We start from the raw sequence: 24,076 nt of genomic DNA, 5'->3' as shown, positions 1-24,076 counted from the left end.
ATGGCAATCATATCTCTTGGTTGTTAGGTGGAATATTGCTATCCATTCAATGAATTCAACAATCAAAACTTAAAAAAGTTAAAGCACTTCCATCTTCTTCTAGTTCTTATTTGATTTAGAGTTGTGAACAAAAATCAATTGAACACTTGGTTTGATCGAATTCCATAGATATGTACTTGAGAATTGTATGTGAACTTCTAAATTGGAGAGATAGAATAGAAAAATATATATGAGACAGTTTTATGAAGTTGTAAAAGTAATATATATTACGTTCTTCTCTTAACCATCATTCCAACTCTGAGTTGGTTTTGACCGCATTCGACATAATTAAACTAATTAAGAGCAAACCACAGCATGATCGATCATGAAACGCATGACATTGACTAAAATGCATATATCAACCATTAATCCAATTACATAATTGAGCAAGTTGAAGGATTTTCATCACAGAAATAATCCCCGCCACTCCTGTAATTACTTCTACTCCAACCACCGCCACGGCCGCCCCAACTGTCATAAACCGGCCGTCCGTAATAACCATCATAACATATAGGTCTTCCATAACCAAGCTGTTGACATGGCCCCCCTCCATGCCCGCCATAACACTCCCTGCAGGACACCCCAATTGGGTAACTAGGATAGCCCGGTGCCAGTACAGGAGCCTGGAGAGTTGGTGCTTGTACAATAGCCTTGGAAGTTGGTGCCGGATCAGACGCCTTTGGTGGTTGTGGCTTCTGTTTCGGTGGTGGGTCGATAATAACAACTTTTGGCTTCTCTGTCTTCTTCTCGGGTTTTTTTATTTCGATACTCTTGATTGCTTTACCGCCTTTGCGGCATATCTTTTGCATCAATCTTTCAGGACAGCAGGTCACCACTTTTATCGTCACTGTGTTTTGCTTCTCGTCGTAAACTTGGTCTCGTATCTCTGCCAATAGCACGTCCCGAAAGTTCAGAATCAAATGCACAAGGAAACATAAAGAAAGAAACAAAGGAGAGAAACTTACCAGGATATTTACAAAGCACTTTCTTCACTTTCTTATAACAATTTGAGCACTGGAGGTCAACTTTCAGCAGCATTATCGTAACCTGCAAAGATTGCCGATTTCGTTAATTCCTTGATGCTCGTTCCAAATTCGAAGTACCATTTGTACAAATAAGAAAACAGTTAATGGTGATGACATGTCATGGATTATCTTTGGAAAAACAACGGTTTTAGAAAGATAAACTATGCTTAATGAGAAATATAAGAGAGAAGAATAAATACCTCTGCCATTTCTGTGAGTGCTCAGATCTGAACCTCGGATCACGAAGAAGAGTGATCGATTTTTATTTATTATGGAGTGGTTGACAGGAGAGAGAGCTCAAGAATCTTACGTACATGAATTAATTAAGCCAAATTGCGTGTTAAGAAGAAGAAGTTAAAACAGTATATCATTTTTCAATAAACATTACAATATTGAAGTCAAAGTTGTAGGTGATTGATGATGATTGGAGAAACATTGACGAATAAACAAGGTACACTTGTGAGGTGAGGATCTCCCATATTACGTAGACATATTTGAACTCTCCAAATTACTCTAAAAATCTTCATTCAATTAAGGTTTAATTAATTAGACTGTGACATTGTGAACGCTTTTTATATATATGATATTGAAGACGATGGAATTGAGCCACATTCTCAAATATATAATTTTCAAGTTTTGTTGAGTTAACTTTGAATTTCATGTAATTATAGTTCAGACTGATTGATTTCGTGCAATCTACAAATTAATGGGCCATCTGATCTGCCCTTTGTTGTAAGTTTATCTGTCATAATCACTTTCCAATATTTACCTATATTTCTAATCACAGATCCAAGTTGTTTTCATGAATTAATGTCTTGGTTTTTGTTAGGTTTCGTCGGTTGATATGGAAATGCTACCGTTACCCACCTTTGGTTGGGATTTTATTAATATTCAACAGATTTTGTACTAGCCCCTGTGACCGCAAAACCCATATTTTCTGGGTTAAATATGTTAATTAAGTAACTTAATTATCAATTTATCATACTGATGACAGTTTAAGTTTGTCCATATTATGGAACAATATAATATGCATTTCTTAGCGATCGATAGAGAGGAACGAGCTCAAGCAATTTGGATTTTTTCATCTCTTTGTGTACATTTCTTTGTAGAAAGACTTTGTAACACCTTGTATTCATCTCTTTGTAGGCTGAGTTCAAAGAATCATTTAAAAAGTAATATTACATCACTTTGTAAGACTACACTTACAAAGGAGAAGTTGCTGTCAACCTGCTCAGTTACTGCATCAAAACAAGCATTTTATATGCGTTGAAACAATTATTGATTTTAGTATCTCTTATAGTCACAAACTATATGCGACTAGCTTCTAAAGTTGGTTCCCGCAACGGTCGTGCTAATATTTTCTTATAGAAAGATAACAGATGAGAACTATAGAGACTTTTAGATGTATTATTCAAGAATTTTTAAATTCGAGTCTCTCATCGATTGCTAATAAGGGTGATCACTAAAATTCTTATCTAACTGATAGTTTTAAGATTTTGAGAGATTGGTTGAGATTCATATAAGCTAGCTTAGGTACCATTGGTTAAAAAAAAAAAAAAAAAGATAACGATGAGAAATTGAGAGAAAAAGGAAAAAAGAATCCAATAAAAAATGGCACCTTTTACAATAATAGGATCACAATATTTCCACTCCCACAACAACTTATCAAAGAAGGGAAAGACACATGCCCACACCCACAAAAACTTATCTATGAATAATCAAACTAGGAGATTGATCGATGACCATATGCATCGATGAAGCATAATGTGATTACATAATCGAGCAAGATGAAGGGTTTTCTTCACAATAATAGTAATAGCCACAACGATTTCTGCAATAATAACCCCTGTTGCAACCACAATCACAGCCACCACCCCAACTATCACAAACTGGCCTTCCATAATAGCCACCATAACATGGAGGTCTCCCATAAGCAAGCTGTTCACATGGCCCCCCTCTCCGCCCCTCAGAGCACTCCCTGCAACACTCCTCAAACGGGACTGGGTAGGCGTAGCCCGGCGTACAGACCAGTATCGGTGTCTTGGGTAGCTTATGTGGTGGCTCGTCTTTACATCGGGGTGGGGGTGGGGGTGGGGGTGGGGGTGGGGGTGGAGGTGGAGGTGGAGGTGGGGGTGGGGGTGGAGGTGGAGGTGGAGGTGGAGGTGGAGGTGGGGGTGGTTTCTCTTTTTTCTTCTCAGGCGGTTTGATTTCTATACTTATGATTGACTTACCGCCCTTGCAGCGGATCTTTTGCATCATTTTCTGAGGGCAGCCGCAACACGCCACTTTTATTGTAACTGTATTTTTCTTCTCATCATAAACTTGATCTTGTATTTCTATATATCAAAGTTCAAGAGAATTAATCAAATCCAATAGCTTACATATTCATGCACAAATCAAAACACAGAGAGAGTGACTCACGGGGGATTTTACACAGTATTTTCTTGATTTTCTTGTAGCATTTGCAGCACTTTAGATCAACTTTGATCACGATTATCGTACCCTGCGATTATCAATCAAAAAAGTAAATACTTACAAGAAAATTAAATGACAAGAGAGGAGAGTTAAGGAAGATGAGATTAATCTGCAAACCTCCGCCATCTTTGAGAGTGTTGATAAGATCTCAACCTCAATGCTTAAAGATTAAGACTGGTTATCATATATATATGCACCTGAGTAACTTCTCTTATGTATACATTAATTAAGCCAAATTGCAGTTAAAGGAGAGTCAATTACAAAATTAAAGCCCCACTGAGGTGACGTTCTCCAACTGACGTACGCTTATTGACCTCCAAATGACTCCAAAAAATCATTGAAGGATTCAAGGTTAAGTAATCTTACTTTAAACTTTTAATTATGCACGTTATCAAATATTACAAAGTATTATGTGTATATGTATAATCACAATCGTGCTCTTATACTTTTAATTATTCCACGCATCAATCAGCATCATGCTATAAGGGATTAGTTGATTTCGTCTATATATATTAATTAAGCCATTACCTCCTTAATCCATCTTATAATAGTAAGTTAGTGGTTATTGAAGATGAAGCATAAACATGTGATCAATTACCTAAATCAACCGACATTTAAACGAAGGATAGCGACTTAACTAATCAGAAAACTTGTAAGTGCACATGGTTGATGGACCTGCAGATACATTAACTTTGATTGAGGCTGCTGGTAGTGGTAATGTTTCTTTGTTAATGGCGTCAACTAATTGGAACTGTTTGTCAATTCTCTCTGGCCTCATCACCAGCAATTTCATGTATTATTGTGAGGAACATTATGATTGATGTGGATATCTCATCAACAATACTAAATTAAATTAAGTTAAGAAGAGTAAAATATTTGCAATTTTAATTTGTTCCTTAAAGCAAAAATGAGATAAATATCCATCCAACTCCGTACTCACAATTATGTAAGAAAGAGAAGATAAAATTTATAGCATTTATTTATTTTAAATTCGAATAAATATTTGATGGTGGTAGTGCATTGAGCCTTTATCAACCAAACGCATCACTTTCTGTAATTTGACAAATCAACCAAACCAAAATAATCCATCCCTATCTTCATTTCCACATGGTTTCAATCCTTTTCCTTCTTCATGTTCTCTCAATGATTTGTTTTCAACACATCTATTTAATTTTAACAATAATTTTCTTTAATTGACAAGATGATTGATACAAGAATCAATATAAAATTATCTTAAAATTTTAATAAGAAAAGGCAAAATCTATGTAACTTTATTAACCTTTACATGTCTAGGTGAAAGTATTCTCTGTAATCTTAGTACACATCACTAACGAATCAACAGGTGAAAAATATTACAAAAGTGGTACGGAAAAGGAAATCACATGTAAAAGTCTTATGGAGAATCAACATGTTGTACCACTATCACTTCGGGACGCATTAAAAATAATGTTCTAATAAAAGTGCAAAAACATAAATATATTCGGGTCGAGAACAAAAAAAAAAAGGAAGGGGGGTGAAAATGTTTAGGAAAGAGTCAATAATCATACAATAACAACCTAAAAAATTCTGTTTGAAAAGTAACTGAGATGAACGGAGAAATAGGGGGGGGGACAGTAGGATGGGAAAATAAAAAGAAAGATACCCTAGCACCCAAAAAGAGAAAAAAAAAAAAAAAAAAAAAAAACAGCGAGGGGGACGCTGGCCGGGAAAAACGGACAAGCGAGAAAGGGAGAGGGAGGGGGGGGGGCGGACACAAGAAAAAGGGGGGGGGGGGAATGAAAAAACGGCGAAACCCAGAGATGAAAAACCGAAATCGAAAGAGCATCATACCCAACGGATCGTTTATCTAACACAGAGGGGGGGGGGAACAAGGGAACGGGGAGAGGAAGTCAGAAACAGGACAAAACTTTCACCCCGAAAGCATCTAATCGATAGATAAAAGGGAGCAACACTCGACCCAAATCATCATTAAGACGGAGATCAATACAGGCGAAACAACAGAAAACTATACGCGCACAGGAACCCATTCCGGTCCGACCGGGTCGAGCCAAGGCACATCCTCCCCCACCATAGCAGGACACTCCCCACCGCTGAAGGAGAGAGGCAATACCTGGCAAAGCCAAATTTTGTCTCAAATCTGCACATCCGTTTAACTTAGCCCCGACAGGGTGGGCAACTCTACTGTCCGGTGGTGTAGCAAGCACCCAGCTTAACAACAACGGCTTGAACGGGCCACGGCACAGTACCCCTCTTAATCATACAGACGGTAACAGGTAGCAGAAGGTGATGAAGAAACGTTCAACCCGGTTCAAACGGAGAAAAGGTCCGGTAGCAGCTGGGGCAGTGGTACTATGCTGTCCCCCACACAACTAGGAAGGATCCTATATTCCACTTTTGGCCACAGATTTACCTGGTAATTCTTCAACCCGACATTAGAACACACACACAGTAACGAGCCGCCCTTCAATACCCTCAATGTCGTTTAAAAAACCTTGAAAAGGCTTCAACCCTCATATAATACCTTACCTAGGGAGACGAAAGGCCAGGATTTCGTTCGAAGACCGAGATAAGCCCCCTGAACCAGAGCAAACATAGAAGAGGTGCCAACGAAAATAGATACCCAATAATAGCCAAGTCGCAACAGTGGAAAGCGGAATTAAGAGCGTAGCAATATAGGGCGACGAAGTCACAACATGGTAGCCAAGACCTCGGCCGCCAAAAGTCAAACCTCCCTTACGGAGGCAAAAGAGGGAACGGACGGAGTCCTTCACACGGACTTCAAGCCAAGTCGACCCATTTCGATTACAAGACTCAACGCGAAAACGAGCAACAGCGAATCCAAGAGCGAGCCACAGAGGAACCTATCCGCTACCAGACATCGCGCTACCCCGCCTACACTGCCCCGGCCATAAAAAAGAGTCACAAGCCGACGCACGGTCTAGCCGGAAGCCAGCGAAGAAAGGCAGTAACAGCAAACTCCCGCAAATGAGCGCATCTTCCGGATAATCGTGTCAGTGTCTCTGCAAAAGCCCGCTCCAGCAACACCCTGACACGCACAATCTAACTCACTCGCAAGAGCTTTTTCGTGTGGGCGGAGTGTCCAGGGATAGAATAATACTCCTAAACCACTCCTTGTACCTAGACATAACCACCCGTTAGACGGTCTAACTGAAAAATTGCACACTATAATCTATGATAGCAAACCCGGTAACACAGGGGTAGTCTCACTATATACTACCATTCAGATACATATGGGCGGAACGCGAAACCATTAGCATCATAGGGGCATAGATATACTTCACTCTGACCAGGGCAGCATTGTCGACACGTTAGAAACGTGCGAAAATCCTTAACTTAATTAGATCAGGGGTTAAGTTATAATTTGGATATAATAATATTCTGTTATGAATAAGGGGTGATTCTCGCGTGTTGTCAACATCGTGTCTCCCTACACAAATTTGCTGCAGGTTGCCTAGTTACCTAAACCAGATAAGATCTTGAATGGTTGTTTTTTATGTGCGTAGGTCTCCTGAGGGTAAATATCGGACGTACTATTCGAGTCGTCTCTTGCTCGAGGGAGACAGTATAACACAATCACTTACAAGTATTAATAAATAGTATACAATAAATTATTATGGATGTTATATAAGGGAGTATGAAATGACACCACTACATAACCGACCACAGTCTTTTTAACAAAAAGAGTATATAATCTGACATGTGAAGCAATTAAAATGAAATTAATAAGGATTAACTTTTTATTAGTCGATAAAGATATAATAACATCTCCAACCTTATTTTTATCTTTATTGTCCTATACAACATTTGTATTAAAAACCAAACCTAAATCCCACCAAGCAACGCAACATAGTGAAACCAGCTAGCTTCAAGACAACGACAAATGATGCATGCACCATCATTGCTTTTACATGACTGTGCAAGCTGCATTAGGATTCTTCTTCGCAAAAGTAATCACTTGTAACATAGCCCCCGCGACCTCCACCCCAGCTATCATACACCGGCCTAGCGCAATATCCGTCATAATCTTGGCGGTCCATAGTTATCTAGTTGGTTACATGGCTAGCATTCCCTGCAACACGTTGCACCGGGTTTTGGTGGAAGCACGTGTGCTGTGCTGGTGCTGGTGCTGGTGTGGGTGCCGGTGGCGGTGGGGTTTAGGCTTTTCAGGTTCTTTTGGTTTTTCAGGCTCTTTCGGCTTTGGAGGTTCTTTTGGTTTTTCAGGTTCTTTCGGCTTGGAGTGTCTTTTTGTTTTTTCAGGTTCTTTCGCTTTTCAGGTTCTTTCGGCTTGGCGTTTCTTTAGGCTTTTCAGTTCTTTAGGCTTCGGTTGAGGTAGAATTTCAGTACTCTTGATGGAATCACCACCTTTGAAGCAAATCTTTTGCTTGATCTTCTCAGGACTACACCCACGTACTTTGATCTTCACTGTGTTTTCTGCTTCTCGTCAAATACCTGTCTTGTACTTCTGATCTCGTTCACAAAAATCAAACTTGTCCTTCTACATTAACCACCCTTTCAAATTCATCAACAAAGGAATTGATGAACAGAATTAAAGACACTCACGAGGGAATTTCCACCTCATCACTGACTTTCCTGACCCTGTCATATAATTTCTGTGAAATGAATATAAACAACATTTCGCAACATTAAACAAATTATATATTTCCACGCCACTAAAACTATATCAAAGAGAAGACACCCCCCACCCACACGACCGAAAAAACTTATCTATGAATATTCCACAAATTACAATCCCACCAAGAATAATACAAACTAGAAGATTGATCTGTTCATCGATGAAGCAAAAGTTGATTACATTCGAGCAAGATGAATATATATATCCCGCCCACAATAGCTTAATCAAGAAGAAAGACACTAGCCCACAGCCCCACACCGCAAAAACTTATCTATGAATATTCCACGTAATTACAATCCACCAAGAACAATAAACACTAGAAGATGATCGATGACATATGCATCAATGAAGCATGTGGATTACATAATCGAGCAAGGTGAAGGTTTTCTCCTAAAGTAAAACCAACGATTCCTGCAATTACCAAACCTCTGCAACCACATCACATCCACCAGCCAACATCACAAACATGGCCTTCCATTAACTACCATAACATGGAGGTCTCCACATGAGCAGGCTGTTCACATGGCCCCCCTCCGCCCCTCAAGCACTCCTGTACACATCCACAAAACGGGACCAGGTAGGCGTAGCCCGGCGACAGCAGTAAAGGCGTTTTGGGTGGCTTATTGGTGGTAGTTCAATAACAACTTTAGTAGGATGCTTGTCTTTAGGTTCGGGATCTGGTTTTTTTTTCTCATCAGTGTTTTCTTGCGTGTTGTTTCTTCTCAGGTGGTTATTAATTTCGATACTTAATTGACTTACCGCCTTTGCAGCGACTTTTGTTGTGCTCACATTTTCTGAGGGCAGCAGCACCAAGCCCACTTTTATGTAACTGTGTTTTTCTTCTCATCATAAACTTGATCTTGTATTTCTATATATCAAAGTTCAAGAGAATTAATCAATCCTAATCTTGCATTTCATGCACAATATAAACATAACACAGAGAAAGAGACTCAGGGGTTTTTACACAGTATTTTCTTGACTTTCTGGTAGCTTTTTGCAGCACTTTGAGATCAGCTTTGTCACCATTATCGTACCCCTGCTATTATCAATCGAAATGTAATACTTAGAAGAAAATTAAATGACAGAGAGGAATTGGAAGGTGAGATTATTAGCAACCTCCGCCATCTTTGAGAGTGTTGCTAAGATCTGAACCTCAAAGCATAAAGATCAAGACTGGTTATCATTTAATATAAGCCAACCTGCAATTTAAGCGAGTTATACATTACAAATTAATCCACTGTGACGTTCTCCAACTGACTAGGGCTTACTGTTCCCTCCAAATGCCTTCAAAAATCATTGAAGGTTCACGGTTTAAGTAATCTTGCCTGAAACTTTTTAATAAGCAAAAAAACATTAAATGTCAAGTATCTATATAATAATCACAATCGTACTCTTATACCACCAGGTCTTTTCCATCAACCTTTTCCACCTTCTTCTCTAATTCACCTAAAATATTTATAACTATAAGAAACGTAATGTTGTTCACGTAACTATATATAATATTATAATCCATTCCTCCTTAATCATCATTAAAAGTAATAGTAAGTTATGCCACCGATCTTTCCATGCCTTATTCGATGCACTCGACAATCAACCGATATTCAAACCAAGGATAGCGACTTTTATCAGAAAACTTGTAAATGCACATGGTTCACATGGTGTGGACCTGCAAAATAATAACTTTGAGGGAGGCTGCTGTATGGTTATGCTACTTTATAATGGCGTCAACTAATTGGAATTGTCATCAAGAAATTGTATATTAGAAAAAAGAAACCTTTCAATCGACTTCACTTACTCGTCCCCACATCCTCTTTATTCTCACCAGTAATTTCATGTACTATTGTGAGGACCATTACAATTGATGTGGAAATTTGTCCCTTAAAGCAACAATGAGATATCCACCCAACTCCATTCACAATTACTGACTTATTTCAATTAGTGGGAAGAATACATTTATAGCTAGATGGAATTATTGGGTTACATTTATTTGTTTATTTATTTTGTCTTTTAATTCGGATAAATATTTGCTGGTGGAGTGCTTGACCTTTACCAATCAATCCTGATAGCAACCAAAAACATCACTTTCTGTAAATTGATGAATCACCAAACCAAATTAATCGATCCCTGGCTTCTTTCCACATGGTGAGAGGGAGAATTGTCTGGTTCAATCCTTTTGCCTTCATGTTCTCTCGATGATTTGTTTTCGATTTTTCTACACTAATTTAATACATGTATTTCATTTTAAAAATTAATTAACAATATGATTGATACAAGAATCAATATAAAATTATCGTAAAGTTTAATTAGAAAAGACAAGTCTATATAACCTTTATTACAAATTAAACGTTGCTAAAAATTTCTACAAATTAAAGTTTTGTGAATCTTAGTACAAAATTTCAAAGGTGGGGGATTAAAAAAAATATTCAAGAAACAATAATAAAAATATATTATATTAATATTAAAAAAGAAGAGCAATTTAGTAATTTATATAACATACTCACCAATTTATTCAAACCAACCAAACACATTCAAAGCCGGCCCAAGGGGTAGACAGGTGAGGCACCTGCCCAAGGCCCTCAAAAAAAAAAGCCGCAAAAAGGGGCCAAAAATTATTTTAAAATTTTTTTAAATAGATTTATAAAAATACCATTGGGCTTAAAAAAGTTTATAATTTTTTGTCCAAAGGGCCTAAAAAAGCCAAAAAGGCCCAAATTCATTATAATTTTTTTACATAAATTTACAAAAAAATAAAACCATGTTTCATATTTTCCATTCACACCCCTAAATTAACTAAACTAATTATTTAAATGTCTAAAATTTCAAAACACCCATTCAATCCCTAAAATGATGAAAACATTGCATCTCCACCCCTCTACACCGCCATAGTGTCATTGTCGGCGTTAAAGTGATAATTCCGGTCAATTTTCTCACCAAAATCGACCAGATTCATCACTTAATCATTTCTGAAACGTTTTCCCAGCCTTGACAACCCCCAATTTGGCCAATTTTCGCAACCCATTTTAATTCTTCACCGTGTGCAATAGCCATTTCCGGCAAGTATTCGCTGTCATTGACCTTCTTCAACACCACCATCTTCGTCCCCTCAGCCTCCTCCCTAAAACCCCTCACTTACCTGACCTCGGTAGGTCGCCGTCCACCTCTCGCCCTCACATGAAAGATTATATAATTTGGCTATATTGTCGATTGAAAAAGATTTGGTTTTTAAACTTGAATATAAAAATTTAATTAGTGATTTTGCATCTCAAAAGGTAAGAAAAATAAATTTGAAATAATTTTTAAACATATGCTTATATTATTAAAAAGGTCCCAAAGTAATTCTTGTCTATGGTTACAAATGTTCTTAAGACGACACTGAACATATTTTTCTAAACATTCCCAATAATTTTTAAGATAATCTATCTTTCTATTAATATAACATCTTCTTATAATAAAACATTACATAATGTAAACGCACGTGACATATCTATCTAGGTATAGAAAGTATACACCTCTTCAATCTTAGTACACATCACTAAAGTAATACAAAAGGGGGAAAATAGTTAGAAAGTGGAGGAAAAGGAAATGCACTATGGAAAAAGTATTAATGGAGAACATGTTGTACCAACTATCCTTCGGACGCAAGTTAGAATTTAAAAAAAAATGATCTGTGAAGTGAAATGTTTTAATAATCCAAAAACCCTTTTGTGAATCTGACAAAGTAGATACTGATCATGAAAAGGTACATACCCAACACCAAAGAAAGATATGGATCATTTCAGCATAGAATTTGTCGAAATATTATTTGGATATGTGATTCGTTTTTCTATTTATTCATGTAAAATTATACATCTCTTAAAAAACTATTGAATAAATAATATAATTGTAAATAGAAATAAAATTATGAGAATCCTATTAAGAATTAAAATATGAATCATATTAAAAATAAAATGTCTCATATACAACTTGTAAATATAGCAAAAGTATATGATCATAAGGTTTTTAAACACCAAATGTAGGACTAGAAATTATAATTTTTTCTGTTCTATTAATTATATACAGGATTTATAGTATTATATATTGTATATCGTTTTTGAAACTATAATAGATGAGTTATGTTAAACGACGTGCAAATATTATGTCTGGTTTTTCTACTGTACGATATCCAAACAATTCCAATTCCTCAGTACCCTGCAACAAAAGTCGGTTAGTATTCCAATTCTTCTTGTCGAGGGAGACAGGACAAATACAATCACTCAACAAGTATTACTTAATTAGGTAAATTGTATATACAATAAATTTGATACATGAATGTTATACAAAGGAGTAAGAATATGACACCACTACATAACCGACCACACTCTTTAACAAAAAGAGATACATGATATGAAATTTGAAGCAATTAAAATGAAATTAATAATGGATTAACTTTTTATTAGTCGATAATTGAAGTATAATAACATCTCCAACCTTATTTTTATCTTTATTGTCCTATACAACATTTGTATTAAAAACCAAACCCAAAACCCACCAAACAACGTAACTATAATGAAACCAGCTAGCTCAAAGACAACGACAAATGATGCATGCACTACCATTGCTTTTACATGATTGTGCAAGCTGCATTAGGATTCTCTTCGCAAAAGTAATCACATCTATTAATTTTGTAACAATAGCCACCGCCACCGCGACCTCCACCCCAGCTATCATACACCGGCCTCCCGCAATATCCGTCATAATATCTTGGCGGTCCATAGTTACCTAGTTGGTAACATGGCCCCCCTCCACGCCCCTCGTAGCATTCCCTGCAACACGTTGCACCCGGGTTTGGTGGGAAGCACGGTGCCGGGTGCGGTGGGAAGCACGGTGCTGGTGGGGGTGCGGGCGCTGGTGCTGGTGGGGGTGGGGGTGCGGGCGCTGGTGCCGGTGCCGGTGCCGGTGGGGGTGGGGGTGCCGGTGCCGGTGCCGGTGGGGGTGGGGGTGCCGGTGCCGGTGCCGGTGCCGGTGGGGGTGCCGGTGCCGGTGGGGGTGGGGGTGGGGGTGCAGGCTTTGGAGGTTCTTTCGGCTTTGGAGGTTCCTTTGGCTTCTCGGGTTGTTTAGGTTTTTCAGGAGGCTTGGGTGGAGGTAGAATTTCAATACTCTTGATGGAATCACCACCTTTGCAGCAAATCTTTTGCTTGATCTTCTCAGGACTACAACACACCACTTTGATCGTCACTGTGTTCTGCTTCTCGTCATACACCTGGTCTTGTATTTCTGATCTTGTTCACAAAAATCAAACATTCCTTCTACATTAAACTCCTACTTCAAATTCATCAACAAAAAGTTTTGATGAACAGAATTAAAGACAACTCACGAGGGAATTTACACAGCACTCTCTTCACTTTCCTGTAGCACTTCTCACAGTGAAGGTCAACCTTCAACCTCATCATCACAACTTTCTGCAACATTAAACAATCAAGATATATATTAACAAACAAATAAATGAGATGGGTATGTTTAAATTATAAGAAAGATAAGATTTCCCAAACCTTCTCCCCCATGGCTGGCTGGTGGGGTTGCTCAGATCTAACTCTGAACTCTGAACCTCGCTCTCAGAATATTATTGAGTTTGATTAATTAAAGCGATGAGGAAGAGAATGACAAGTGAGAGTGAGAGATGCACACATCTTGTAATTATATAAACTTATTTTTGATCTCAAGAAGACGCAAGAGTTTGATTTTCGTACATCAATAACCGCTATGATTTGACACGTGTAATAGATGTTGAATTTCATGCGATCATCAAGATTGTCCACTAGCTTCTTCCATTTATGATTGCTGATTCTGTACATATTGAATGTGCTGGCTTTGATTGATTGACACAGCCCACCTTATTAATTAATTACATATAAATCTATAAATAATAATAATAATAATCGTACACGTGTCCGGATCCTGATGCTATGGATCAAGAACTCAATCGGAAGGCCACATGGATTACATAATTAATAGCCTAACCCAATGTCCCAATGTAACCTTTTGAAAGCTTAAGCAAACCCCATATGTCCTAACCTAACCTCTATATATATATATTATTAAAGGTGTTTTTATATGGAAATAGTGAGTGAATTAGGGTAGGTTACATCGCAAGTTATGTTCACACAATCCATGGTAATGATAGAATATGAGAAAACGTTTGGAAGGTTGATTTGATTTTGATTCCATTAGGTAAACGTTTGGAAGGTTTTGGTGTTTGGTTGGTACAAAGAGATGAAAATGGCCATTATATCACTTGGTTGTTAGGTGAAATTATCTATCCATTCAATCAATTCATCCATCAAAACTTCAAAAAGTTAAAGGAATTCCACCTTCTTATAGTTGTTATCTGACTTAGAGTAGTGATATCCGGCCATAAGTTTTTCTAGAAAGAGCAATGTTATAGTTATCGAAGAATACACATCGAATTTATACACCGAATAAAGTGGTACCATCCTATTTTCTTAAAAAAAGAAATTCATAATTAATCGACAATTAGGATGACGTCACGTCATTCGGTACATGAATTCGATTCACATTCTTCGATAACTGTATTATTTTCCCTCTAGAAAACTCTTCAAATTCAACATCCTAGAATACATTAGAAAGTTAACTGGAAGAGCTTTCTAATGATGTATAGCTTGCACAATAATTTGTTCTTTATAAATACCCGTTTCATTTTGAATTTACCCGGATCAGTTTATGCTCATCTTGACTAATCTTCAAGGGAAACTAGCGTAACAACCCACCACAACGACTCCTCATTTAAATCGTGAATGCTCAAATAAGGAATTGAACTTGAGACTATACGTCTAACCATACTATACCCCATTCGCCGTACCACATATGAGTTCATATATATTACATTCTTTCCGTTCTGATTCTTAATTGGTTTTAGCCAATCAATTCTTAAACCATAATTCAAAGTTTAAAAAAAGAATAACGTTATTTATTCAACCAGCCCATAAAAATAATTAAATAAATGTGTGGAGATCAATTTTCAAAAGAGACCCTATCTTATATGCCAACTTTGAAAACACATACATATCTAACCAAATAAATATATAACAATGGATATGGTATTATGTTGGGAAAGTTTGAACTATTAAATAAAGTTGAAGTAACGTATTCCTTGAGCTCAACTGGATCTGGAATCAATTTGACTGATATGCAGCTGGGTGAGAAATGAGAATGCTTCCAATACGGGCCCTATACTGTACACCATATGGACTTGCCGACAGCCAGATTCTGCTGAAGCCTTAATGGTAGTTGTTAATATCAATGGGTTGAACCCATTTAGGGATTACTCCACCATCCCACACAATATCCCAAAATTTTCATCTTATTTCATTGAACACAGTCCAACATTGACCATTAAATGTCTGAACTCTGAAGGGTTGGTCAATAAACACTCGGACAAAGGCTAGCTTTTACATCTTCAGGAAACTCCAACAATTCACTGGCTTACACCCAAAGGACAATCGTATTGCAGAAACTGTATAGTGTCTCTAGGACAATTCCAACTATTATAATCTGACCCCGACTCCATACAAGAACGTGCATACTTCGTTGAGCTTTCAATTAAAGTAGCCACTAACAAGATTCCGTAGAGAGTGCAAAACAATCCGAAGAGAAAGAAAAGATATCAGTATCTGTTACCAAACAAAACAACTATTACAATAACATAAGCAAACAGAAAATTTCAGTAGATTATTATCTGTTGAAAAGTTAAGTTTCTTGAGCTAACTTATATCCATTATGTCGTTCAACAGATAATAATCTGCTGAAAATTTCAATAGTCAGTCTTTCTTAAGTATGATCTCATGCATCAAATCATGGACTTGACAGATTATCTTGAACCATGCTTCTGTTGATGAGATTGTTCAGTAAATCTTCCGCAACCTGCTCAGAATGGCAGCCTTTGGAGTATGGGACAAAGACCTTAGCTATCCATAGGCGAACTAGTCTCGCACAATTAATTGAGTAGCTTCCTGGAAACAAACCAAAGTACAGGAGACATGATTTGAGACAATGAGGTAGATCATACTAGAGTAACACTATAATTACTAACGCATTTTACTAATTAGTATATTAACTTAAAAGTATAATATGAGTATCATACGTATAGTACAGATACCATATGTGATTTTAACGAATTTTACTAATTAGCATACTAACCTAAAGTATAGTATGGGTACTATATGCATAATTCAGATACCATATGTGATTTTAACAAAGGTTAGTAAGATGGTTAGTGAGAAGTATTAGTGAGTGCAGTATTACTCATCATAATAACCTTCATATAAAACTCTATTACAATCTTTTAGATGGGATCGCCTCCCAACTTTGATCCGAGTACATTAAATAAATTTTGCCATTCAGAGACAAACTAGATCTTGTTTTACAGAAGACCACCTACCGCAACCACGGCTGGTGGTGGACCTTCACATTTTGCAAGGATGTCTTGGGACAATTTTTCAAATTCTGGGGGAGAACCCACCTCACTGCCAAATGCCTTTGTGCAAAAAAGTTGCCATGCCTTGTAATGAGGTAAAGGTTCAAGCATGCAAACATGACAGATTAAAAATGGTACGAAACCAGCACTGCCCCTGTTCCGTTTTATGAGCATAATGTGATGATTAGATCCTTCTCATTCATTTTTTCTATCCCCCCGGAGTGGACCCTGTTAGACGGTAAAATTCTTGTATAATTGTCTTTAATTTATCTTTTCTAGTGTATTATTTTCCAACATTGATCCAAGCCTTGCATTCAAAGTTCCTTTTCACAGCTTCGCTTTGGAAAACTTTATCGGCAAGTGTGGTCTTAACAAGGCACCTTACTTTTTGATTAATAATGAATTAATATATCTGATTTAGTGCAGGGGATATATAGTCTCCTATAATGTCATTGCGGTTAGACCTTTTATTGTAGAAGAATGTTTCTTTAAGACAAAATTTTTAATCGTTGAGTGAGTAACACCAGGTACAGGTCTCTCACATCTGGCAAGCCATCTCAAACTAGAAGATGTTCTGGATGGGAGAAATTTGTGAGGGTTTGGTTAACAGGGAACAGAGGAAAACAGGGGACTCTGTTTTTCTATATACAATACAAACTTGCAAAAAAAATCCAAAACTAGTAGAGCAGATATATACTTTCTTTAACTTGTCCCACAATTTCTCAGCTGCCAAACTAAGTATTTAAATTTCTATTTCGTCGAAAATTCTTGATATTAAAGATTTAGAAAATATCTTTAAGCCAACAAAAAGAAAATGGAATAGGCAAAACTCATGACATAAAATAATTAAATCAAGTATATGCAGATGCAAGTTCATGGAATAAAACTGACCGAATAAATGGAAACATGGTGAATCAGGAGAGCTATTTACTACTGGCAAAGGTGGCATACTTTCGAATGGAAGTAGCCACCGATAAACTTTCATTGAACGAGAAAAATCCCAACATGGTAGATGTAAATTAACAAACGAAACAACCATTACAATAACATCAGCAAATCAAAAGTTGAAGAAACATGCTAAATCAAACGTATTTTACATATTACATGAACAACTGCAAGTAATACTTAGTCTCTACTACCATTACCCCGACAATACAACAATCACACACTGCCAGATATCGCCACCAATACCACACCATTCACAAGAAAGAAGTACATAAAATCTTGAAATTACCTGGTTTATTCATGTGGAGGACGATTTTTCTCACAATCCAAGATACATCTTCTGTTCATGATAATAGAAAAAACAGAAACCTTAGTTATTTATAAGATAACAAAAAATCATAGTTCACATGATATTCGGTTCTAAAGTGTTAATATGCGTTAGAAATTCAACAACTAGTCATCAATATCCAGTGGCAGCAAGCAGTTTATGGCAACTTAATTGATATTAAAATGATTGTCTCTAACAATCTATCTATCTATCTAATTTTAATCTGGAAAATTGATTGCGTTTGCCTGGGATCTGATTGAGAAAGTGCAACCACTGGAACTTTCTCTGTCCGATCTCAGCCAAAGGTTGCATATATTGCAAAAAATAATTGTAGATATAGATGGATCATTAAATTTGAATTATTTTAATACCAATATAGTTGCCTAATATCACCAAAAAAATCGGCGACGGGATACGCATCTGTCGGTACCAGATTCAAGCAATCGAAACTTAATCAAATAATTAAGGCAATTTTAAAACAATAATATTACACATACATCATTTCCATACAACATTTCTCATACAACATTATGTGGCAAGATGTGATTGGATGAAAGTTTAATTTTAACTTTAAATTAGCCAATCATATCTTGCCACATAATGTTGTATGAGAAATGTTGTATGAAAATGATGTATGTGTAATATTACTCATTTTAAAAAATGTTTTAAATAAAATAAATTAGTAGAGTTCTTTTAATATTTTTATTTAAGTTTACATTTATAAAGATAATTAGACTTGTTTATTTATAAAAAAATTTTTTTAAAAAAAATCAGATTTTAGAAGTAAATTACAAAATTATACTTTTTCTATTAAATGAAAGTGTTGAAAAAATAAAAAAAACAAACAATCAAAACACTCTCAAGTCATTGCCATGAAAAAATTATAAGACTTTTAAAGTTGGACAAGAGATATAAAATCAAGATCACACTAAGTCTTATATAATTTAAATAGAATACCTGTTGTTCACAGATGAGAGGACTAGGTACTTTGCTCCACTTCTTTAATATATTTCTCAAAATCCACAGGCAAGACAGACGAGAGATACTTAGTAGTGTGATAATATATTTTTCCTTTCATTATGAAAGTGACACTGATTTTTGGTATATGTTGAGTAACTTCCTTCCACTTCTCGTCTTTTATCATATAATAAATTTCTTTCAACATAAGACGAAACACAAGAATCTTCAGGTTTCTTAGATGTTCAATTCCAATTGGAATCTCTTTCAATCGAGGGCATGATCCAATACGTAAGTCTTCAAGGTTAGGCATTGCACCTTTCTCTATAATCATCAATTCCACTCCTTTAAAGTCAACGAGTTCCAAAATTTTTAGTTTTGGAAACCAACCTTCTTTGAAATGTAATCGCTCATCATGGCATGTGTCCCATAGCATAAGATCTAATAAATTAGGCAGGTCTTTAAGGACTCTAAGGGGATCATCAGTTAATCCTGACAATTCCAAACTAATTCTTTCAATATGGTCAAGTTTAAGAATCCAATCGGGCAACTTCTTCATATTTCCTTTTAAGTGCAATCGCTCAAGACAAGGAGGAGGAGAAGTCATCGATTCTATATCAAGAATTTCTTCTCTGCTAGTCACCTGTATAGACAAACATACAAGTTTTTCCAAATTTCCAATGCAAGCATATGGATCCTTCTCGTTTCCATTTGTGACCCTAATTCCCAATTTTCTCAGATTCCTTAGCTTCGAAAGCTCTTTGAGTTCCTTAAAGTTAACTTCCACCAGAAATAGCTTCTGCAGCTCCATTAAAGAACCAAAGCCCTCAGGTATCTTCACTACTCTTCCATAATTACAATACTCGCCCGAAATGTATGCCACTAGATATCGCAACTTTTTCAGATTCTTGATTTCAGCTGGGAGCATACTCACAAGAGATCGCTTCAAATTCAATGTCTCCAAGTTGAGAAGCTTACCAATGGACCTGGGAAGTACATTTACTCTTGTATTTTTCACACTTAAGTAGTGCAAATGAAAGAGGTTCCCCACTTCTTTAGGAAGATACTCTATAGGACTATCTTCAAAATCAAGTACTTTTATAAGTTTGAAATCCATGATAAGTGTAGTCACGAAGGAGTTAGGCATCTTACCAACATTGAAAAGAGAAACAGAACGTATCTTTGAGTCCTTGTTGCTCTCAAGAACACTATCGATACTTCCTTGTATTGAAATGCGCCGAATTTTGCTAGAGAGATTTGAGTGTTCTCTGTTCACAAAATGAGAGAAGCCCCAATATTTGGCCTTTCCACGGATAACCTCATGCATCAGATCATGGACCCGACAATATCTAGGTGATCTTCCACTGAAATCCGTCTCTACCACTTGAACCAAGCTTCTGTTAATGAGATCATTCAAGAATTGTTTAGCACAATGTTCAGATGTGGGACATTGGGAATAAGGGACAAAGCCCTCAGCAATCCATAGGCGAATCAGTCTTGCACAATTGATTTCGTAACTTTCTGGAAAAAAACCAAAATACAAGAGACAAGGTTTGAGATGGTGAGGTAGACCATAATAACCTTCTAATAAAACTTTTTTGAGATGGGAATTGCTTCCCAACTGTGACCCCAAGTTATCAAGTAAGTTTTTCCACTCAGAGGCAACCTTGCTCTTGTTTGAGAGAAGACCACCTACGGTAACAATTGCTAGTGGTAAACCTCCACATTTCCGAAGGATGTCATGAGACAGTTTCTCCAACTCGAGGGGACAACAGCCCTGAGGACCAAAAACCTTTCTGCGAAAAAGTTCAAACGCCTTATCTGAAGGTAAGGGTTGTAGCCTGTGGATTTTAACATGAGGAATCCGCTCAGCAACGTCCCTGTTCCTGGTTGTGAGCATAATCCTACTGCTTTTGTTGTTCTCAATTAAAGCATACTCTATATATTCCCAAAATTCAAGTTTCCATACGTCATCGAACACAACCAAGTAACACTTGTCCTTTAATTCTCTTTGCAGTGCGGCGAGCAGATCATTCTCTTCCATTTTGTCCATCTCTCCATGAGTAGAACCTGTCACACCCTCAAATGCTTGTATAGTTTTTCTTAGTACATCCATTTTGGTGCATTCTTTCCCAACCGTGATCCGAGCCCCGCAATCGAAATGCTTCTTCACTCTATCATTCTCATAAATTTTCCCGACAAGAGTGGTCTTGCCAAGTCCTCCTTCGCCCACAACTGCAACCACTAAACGGTCGGATGTTCCACTTACTAACAAACCAATCAATTGGTCTCTATCAGATTCGATGCCCACAAGTTCAGCGTCTTGGATGAAAAAGGATTCAACTCGAGAGTCGTGCGGTATAAAATCTCCCTGATCTATGGGCCTCAAGTTATAGCGTTCTGCTCTTTCCTTTATAGCAGCAACTGATGATTTGATATCTTTAATCTCAGATGAAATTCCATGACGCACCTTAAGTTCATTCATGAAGCAACACATTTTATGAAGGAAACCAGCGAGACCTTTGCCACCTTGCTTCGCCTCGTTAAGTATGTAGTCATCTATGACGTCTTCAATGTCATAAGCTTCTTCCCTTACTTGTTTTACCCAAGTACTTACGACACCTCCATTGCTTTCCCCTTCTTCTTCGGTTGATGCCCTTGTATCTGCATCCCTGAGGAAGGATCTGATGAACTCCAATTCTCTTTTGATGCTTTCAACTTCTCTCTTTACTCTTCTCAACAACTTGGTTTCTTGGAGAAGCAAGGAAGACAAGGTTTCTATGGCAAAGTTCACTGGAATCTCTGCCATATCTCATAAGCTTTTTCTTGTTCACTCCATCTCATTTGATAAGATTTATGATCATGTATACAATGTTTGATTGTCGTGTTAAGAAACCAGTGGGTCGGACAGAAGTGTGAACACAAGTATTTAGACACTTTTGTTGACTAGCAAAACTTTTGGGAGTCCACGATAAGAATTGAAGGATGATAGAGAAATGGGTCCCATATATCAAATCAACAAAGCTGCTTTATGAATGATATTCTAAAGAGACAGAGTCCACTTTTATGGCTACATAAAAAAATATCTAGACCATTAGATCGAGGTCAAGTCAACAATCAACCATGATCCAAGGGTCTACAAACAATTCTTTCCACCAACTTTAATTCCAATATGCAAAACCCAATGTTACACTCCATTCAACGGTTCATGTTCAACACGTCATTGACTACACAATATACCAACCATATTTGGCGTTTTCTCTTCAACAACACCATTCTTTAGATTATTCAAGTGGCACAATGGTTGTAAGAAAATTAAATTCTATATTCTAGGAGAGAAGAACAATCAAGAAAAAGAAAAGGAATACACAAACGAAAGGCAATATTAAAACCATCACTGGTGGCTTGATGGTAAAAGAGTAAAAGAGTTTAATATGAGATCTTGAGTTCGAGTTATCCCAAACAGTAATAGTAGTGACCACTGAGAGAATTTACTCGACTATTAACCAGGGGTAACATTAAAACCACCACTGGGTGGCCTAATGATAAAAGAGTAATTTGAGCCTTTTTTTTTTTTTTTGGATAACCAAGATACGGCCCAACATACACACACCTCGATTAATATGTAGGATCTATTAAATACCCTACAAACTCAATTAGTTGGAAAAGTAACAAATGTGTAGAACCTCTAGATAACTGACTCTAAAGTCTTGCCATCCCCTACATATCAAATAGTCAATAAATTTTAGCTTTTCCTTTATTGGTTTTCCGATAATTAAATGTAGGGGGAGGTCTAAGGACAATTTTTTTTGTACATCTAAGGTGACAATACTATATTCAGACCATAGGGATAATAATCCTATAAATATTGATATTACAAGAGTCCTGAAGGCCTTATCTTCTCTCTTCTATTTGTCATAAAGACCAAATATCTTTATGACAAACTATAGGAGAATGCATGTCGTTCGGCCTATTATATTATTTATATTCTTTAATCTTAGTACACATCACTAAAGTAATGCATACGAGGAAAAATATTTAGAAAGTGGAGGAAAAGGAAATGCACTGTGGAAAAGTATTAATGGAGACAACCATTCATCAAGTACTTAATTAGATAATTGACAACACTCTCTTTAACAAAAACCAAAACAGAAAATACCCAAATGCCACTAGTCACTAGACAACATAACTATGTTGAAACCAACTAGCTTCTGATGCATGCAGTGCACCACCATTATTTTTACATGATTCTGCAAGCCGCATTAGGATTCTCTTCGCTAAAGTAATCACATCTATTTACTCCGTAACTATCGGTACCCCAGCTATCACACACCGGCCTCCCGTTATATCCGCAATAGCATCTTGGCCGTCCATAGTAATCTAGTTGGTAACATGGCCCCCTTCCACGCCCCTCGTAGCATTCCCTGCAACACATTCCAACCGGGTTCGGATAAGCCGGTGGTGGGAAGCCCGGTGCCGGTGGGTCAACAAAAGTAACCATAGGCTTGTCTTGTTTTGGCGGCTCTGCTTTTGCTCGTGCTGGTGGTGGCTCGGTCGGGGGTTTGCCTATGGGTGGTGCCTGTATTGGTTCGATTGGTCTCTGTTTTGGCAGCTCTGCTGGCTCTTTCTTTTTCTCTTCAGGCTTTTTAGGTTCTTTAGGCTTGGGTGGAGGTATAATTTCAATACTCTTGATGGAATCACCACCTTTGCAGCAAATCTTTTGCTTGATCTTCTCAGGACTACAGCATACCACTTTGATCGTCACTGTGTTCTGCTTCTCGTCATACACCTGGTCTTGTATTTCTGATCTTGTTCACAAAAATCAAACATTCCTTCTACATTAAACACATACTTCAAATTCATCAACAAAGAGAATTGATGAGCAAAATTAAAGACACTCACGGGGGAATTTACACAGCACTTTCTTCACTTTCCTGTAGCACTTCTCACACTGAAGGTCAACCTTCAACCTCATTCTCGCAACTTTCTGCAACATTAAACAATCAAGATGTATATATATTAACCAACAAATAAATGAGATGGGCATGGTTAAATGATAAGAAAGATAAGATTTTGCAAACCTTCTCCCCCATGACTGGCTGGTGAGGTTGCTCAGATCAGAAATAATGAACAGAATTAAAGATAACTCACGAGGGAATTTACACAGCACTCTCTCACTTTCC

The 24,076-nt window shown here is 37.2% G+C and overlaps 6 protein-coding genes across 7 annotated transcripts; all 6 read right to left on the bottom strand.

Moving 5' to 3' along the window:
• Positions 1 to 214: 214 nt before the first annotated feature.
• Positions 215 to 1,386, bottom strand: LOC116128866 (protein PYRICULARIA ORYZAE RESISTANCE 21-like). The gene is made up of 3 exons (XM_031414639.1): positions 1,265 to 1,386; positions 1,005 to 1,086; positions 215 to 925 (listed from the first exon to the last, which is right to left on the bottom strand). Exons 1-3 carry the CDS (start codon positions 1,271 to 1,273, stop codon positions 414 to 416), a joined length of 603 nt encoding a protein of 200 aa, XP_031270499.1. The 5' UTR covers positions 1,274 to 1,386; the 3' UTR covers positions 215 to 413.
• A 1,255-nt stretch (positions 1,387 to 2,641) lies between these two features.
• On the bottom strand, positions 2,642 to 3,766 carry LOC116128858 (chitin-binding lectin 1-like). Its single transcript, XM_031414630.1, has 3 exons — positions 3,657 to 3,766; positions 3,486 to 3,567; positions 2,642 to 3,400 (listed from the first exon to the last, which is right to left on the bottom strand). The coding sequence occupies exons 1-3, from the start codon at positions 3,663 to 3,665 to the stop codon at positions 2,835 to 2,837; spliced, it is 657 nt and encodes a 218-aa protein (XP_031270490.1). The 5' UTR covers positions 3,666 to 3,766; the 3' UTR covers positions 2,642 to 2,834.
• An 8,832-nt stretch (positions 3,767 to 12,598) lies between these two features.
• On the bottom strand, positions 12,599 to 13,886 carry LOC116128824 (leucine-rich repeat extensin-like protein 3). The gene is made up of 3 exons (XM_031414586.1): positions 13,722 to 13,886; positions 13,547 to 13,631; positions 12,599 to 13,446 (listed from the first exon to the last, which is right to left on the bottom strand). Exons 1-3 carry the CDS (start codon positions 13,731 to 13,733, stop codon positions 12,794 to 12,796), a joined length of 750 nt encoding a protein of 249 aa, XP_031270446.1. The 5' UTR covers positions 13,734 to 13,886; the 3' UTR covers positions 12,599 to 12,793.
• A 1,285-nt stretch (positions 13,887 to 15,171) lies between these two features.
• Positions 15,172 to 20,224, bottom strand: LOC116128863 (disease resistance protein RPM1-like). 2 transcript variants are annotated; one of them, XR_004127823.1, is made up of 3 exons: positions 18,894 to 20,224; positions 17,898 to 17,948; positions 15,172 to 16,199 (listed from the first exon to the last, which is right to left on the bottom strand). XR_004127823.1 is itself a non-coding variant. In XM_031414635.1 (2 exons), exon 1 carries the CDS (start codon positions 20,218 to 20,220, stop codon positions 18,916 to 18,918), a length of 1,305 nt encoding a protein of 434 aa, XP_031270495.1. In that variant the 5' UTR covers positions 20,221 to 20,224; the 3' UTR covers positions 16,318 to 17,948; positions 18,894 to 18,915. The 2 variants fall into 2 exon arrangements, 1 of the variants encoding a protein (XP_031270495.1); XM_031414635.1 differs by lacking the exon at positions 15,172 to 16,199 and having other exon boundaries at positions 16,318 to 17,948.
• An 18-nt stretch (positions 20,225 to 20,242) lies between these two features.
• On the bottom strand, positions 20,243 to 21,702 carry LOC116128752 (disease resistance protein RPP8-like). Its single transcript, XM_031414499.1, has 2 exons — positions 20,488 to 21,702; positions 20,243 to 20,290 (listed from the first exon to the last, which is right to left on the bottom strand). The coding sequence occupies exons 1-2, from the start codon at positions 21,700 to 21,702 to the stop codon at positions 20,243 to 20,245; spliced, it is 1,263 nt and encodes a 420-aa protein (XP_031270359.1).
• A 1,244-nt stretch (positions 21,703 to 22,946) lies between these two features.
• On the bottom strand, positions 22,947 to 24,010 carry LOC116128761 (protein PYRICULARIA ORYZAE RESISTANCE 21-like). The gene is made up of 3 exons (XM_031414508.1): positions 23,975 to 24,010; positions 23,796 to 23,880; positions 22,947 to 23,696 (listed from the first exon to the last, which is right to left on the bottom strand). The coding sequence occupies exons 1-3, from the start codon at positions 23,984 to 23,986 to the stop codon at positions 23,134 to 23,136; spliced, it is 660 nt and encodes a 219-aa protein (XP_031270368.1). The 5' UTR covers positions 23,987 to 24,010; the 3' UTR covers positions 22,947 to 23,133.
• Positions 24,011 to 24,076: the final 66 nt, after the last annotated feature.

This window comes from Pistacia vera, unplaced genomic scaffold, assembly GCF_008641045.1.
Source record: "Pistacia vera cultivar Batoury unplaced genomic scaffold, PisVer_v2 Contig204, whole genome shotgun sequence".
NCBI classification, from domain to species: domain Eukaryota; kingdom Viridiplantae; phylum Streptophyta; class Magnoliopsida; order Sapindales; family Anacardiaceae; genus Pistacia; species Pistacia vera.
Note: the sequence above shows the minus strand (reverse complement) of the source record. Positions and strands in the feature narration are given on the sequence as shown.

Coding starts and splice junctions, on each gene's coding strand:
- LOC116128866 (XM_031414639.1), bottom strand. Junction 926..1,004: donor AGTGCTTTGTAAATATCCTG/GTAAGTTTCTCT, acceptor TGCTATTGGCAG/AGATACGAGACCAAGTTTAC.
- LOC116128858 (XM_031414630.1), bottom strand. Junction 3,401..3,485: donor AATACTGTGTAAAATCCCCC/GTGAGTCACTCT, acceptor TTTGATATATAG/AAATACAAGATCAAGTTTAT.
- LOC116128824 (XM_031414586.1), bottom strand. Junction 13,447..13,546: donor AGTGCTGTGTAAATTCCCTC/GTGAGTTGTCTT, acceptor GAACAAGATCAG/AAATACAAGACCAGGTGTAT.
- LOC116128863 (XM_031414635.1), bottom strand. CDS start 20,220: ATGCATGAGGTTATCCGTGGAAAGGCCAAATATTGGGGCTTCTCTCAT.
- LOC116128752 (XM_031414499.1), bottom strand. CDS start 21,702: ATGGCAGAGATTCCAGTGAACTTTGCCATAGAAACCTTGTCTTCCTTG. Junction 20,291..20,487: donor GCAATTCCCATCTCAAAAAA/GTTTTATTAGAA, acceptor TCTCATTAACAG/AAGCTTGGTTCAAGTGGTAG.
- LOC116128761 (XM_031414508.1), bottom strand. Junction 23,697..23,795: donor AGTGCTGTGTAAATTCCCCC/GTGAGTGTCTTT, acceptor GAACAAGATCAG/AAATACAAGACCAGGTGTAT.